At 45.9% G+C, this 2,136-nt stretch overlaps 1 gene segment (V, D, J or C); it reads right to left on the bottom strand.

The window, feature by feature from the left end:
- Nucleotides 1-883, bottom strand: LOC104981951. The segment is given in 2 exon segments: nucleotides 1-599; nucleotides 762-883. Coding segments are annotated over 2 exon segments (471 nt in total).
- Nucleotides 884-2,136: the final 1,253 nt, after the last annotated feature.

Here is a 2,136-nt window from a genome sequence, read left to right as displayed (position 1 = left end):
ACCAGCTTCTGGGAGAGCTGAGAATATGCTGCCTGCCAGACTGCTTGCCTATAGACTGGAGATGGAGGCCTGTTTTTAGGAAAAACTATGGCTATTGTGGGGAGGTAGAAGGTGGCCATGGAATATAAAGTTTGATTCATGGGCATCGAGTTCAGGGTTTTTCTTTGTTTAGAGTAAAAAGAAATTGGGGGAGGAAGTGAAGCAGCTGCTGATATCAGCTGCTTGTGGCTGATGTGGCTGATGGTGATTTGCAGCCACAAGCAAAATTTCCAGTGCAGTGTACAGGAAGTCTGAACCAACGTGCTTATCCCAGATAGCACAGTAGTATATGCCGGAATCACTTGCTTGCAGATTTAGGATTGCAAATGTATAGCTCCTCCCTGTGCCCTTATAGACATGGTATTTTGTTCCACTGATTCCTGATTCAAGCACAGCCTTTGAGTTGTAGCTGTCGTAGTATAAAAGACGTCGGGGGGCTGTCCCCTCCTCATGTTTGTACAAGTGGATATAGGTGGCCCCTTGTGTAAGATCACAAGGGAACGAAGCAGTCTCCCCGGTCTTACTAGTGATTAACATCAAGTTGGAAGATACCTGCATGACTGCAATGGGAAAAGCAACAAAAAATAATGAGGAAGAGGAAACACTAATTTCTTAGTATGACCCTCTCCCCCACAACCCCCCACCCTCACCCCTACTCCCGCCACACACACAATGCCACAAAATACAGAAAAATTCCAGGAGCATCCAGGCAACACACTTACTGGGAGCCAGGACAACCAGAAGCAGTGCTGGGGCCCGCATCCTGCCCCAGCAGTGAGCTAGACTGGGATTCTGAGCAGATGTGACAGGCAGAGAAGTCAGGGAGGATCTCTCTTAAAGACCACCAGGCTGATCCCAGAGCGGGTGGGTGCTGGGGGAGGCCTGGGGAGGAGCCTCGCCTCTCTGCACCAACCCTTTCTTGAGGGCCCCCCTGTGGCAGGCTGAGAGCTGCCATCTCCCCCACATGAGAGGAGAGGCCTGAGCACTGAGAACTCAGAACTGCAAGCAGATGGATCAAATGCAAACTGCGGGGAGGAGAGCCATGGACCAAGCTTGCCTGTTGCCTGGTGGAGTGAGCAGTCCTAAGTGAGCAGTTCAGCATTTCAGTATTTATGCTGCTGCCACAATCTTGTCCGGTGACATCTTTATATTCCTTCCCTGAACTACCTCTCCTTTTACCCCTGTAAGCAAACTCGGAGGCAACAACCAGAGAATCCAATAAGAACTGAACCTGCTTTATTATAAGAAAGTAAGATTGATTATGTCGGTCTACATTTGACTGTCCTTAAAATTAAATGGATGTGTGTTCGTGTGTGTGCATGTGTTATAAATCAATTGGAGAGAGGATTCATGTTCATCCTCAAGTAAAAGGCTGCCTCATACAGAGTGTCCAGATTTCATGAAAAAATAAGGAGCTTCACAATAGTTGGAACAGACAAACTAAAAACATATAATTTTTCTGAAATCCAGGGACATGCAAATCAAAACTACAATGAGATATCACCTCACCCATGTCAGAATGGCTATTATTGACAAGGCTAGAAATAACGTGTTGAAGATGGGCAGAAAATAGAACCCTTGTGCACTGTTGGTGGGGATGTAAATTGGTGTAGTCGCTATGAAAAACGGTATGGAGTTTCCTCAAAAAGTTAAAAATGAAACTACCACATGATCCAGGAATTCCACTTCTGAGTGTTTATCCGTAGAAAATAAAAACACTAAGAGATGCCTGCACCTCTATGTTCACTGTTTAGAACAGCCAAGGCACGGAAACAAGCCAAGTGCCCATCAACAGAAGAATAAAGTACCTGTGGTGTGTGTGTATACATATACATATATATGTGCAAGTAACCCCATTATGTGGCCCCTAATTATGTCATGGGTTTAGACAGCTCTCCCGCCTGCTGTACATCTCTCCTCTTGACCAGTTCTTTCTCTACCATTCTGTTTCTCTACCTCCCTCTGTTAGTCCATCTCTGTGCACAGATCTTCTCGATTTCCTATTGCTACCCCACCCCCTCTTTCTTTCCAGCTCTGACTTTCTTCCCTCTCTTTCTATTTATCGCTCCTCTGTTTTACAATTTCCTTCCTCGTCTC

This window comes from Bison bison, unplaced genomic scaffold, assembly GCF_000754665.1.
Source record: "Bison bison bison isolate TAMUID 2011002044 unplaced genomic scaffold, Bison_UMD1.0 scf7180017864525, whole genome shotgun sequence".
Classification (NCBI taxonomy): Eukaryota; Metazoa; Chordata; class Mammalia; order Artiodactyla; family Bovidae; genus Bison; species Bison bison.
The sequence above is the reverse complement of the archived record's forward strand: the minus strand, read 5'-3'. Positions and strand labels throughout refer to the sequence as shown.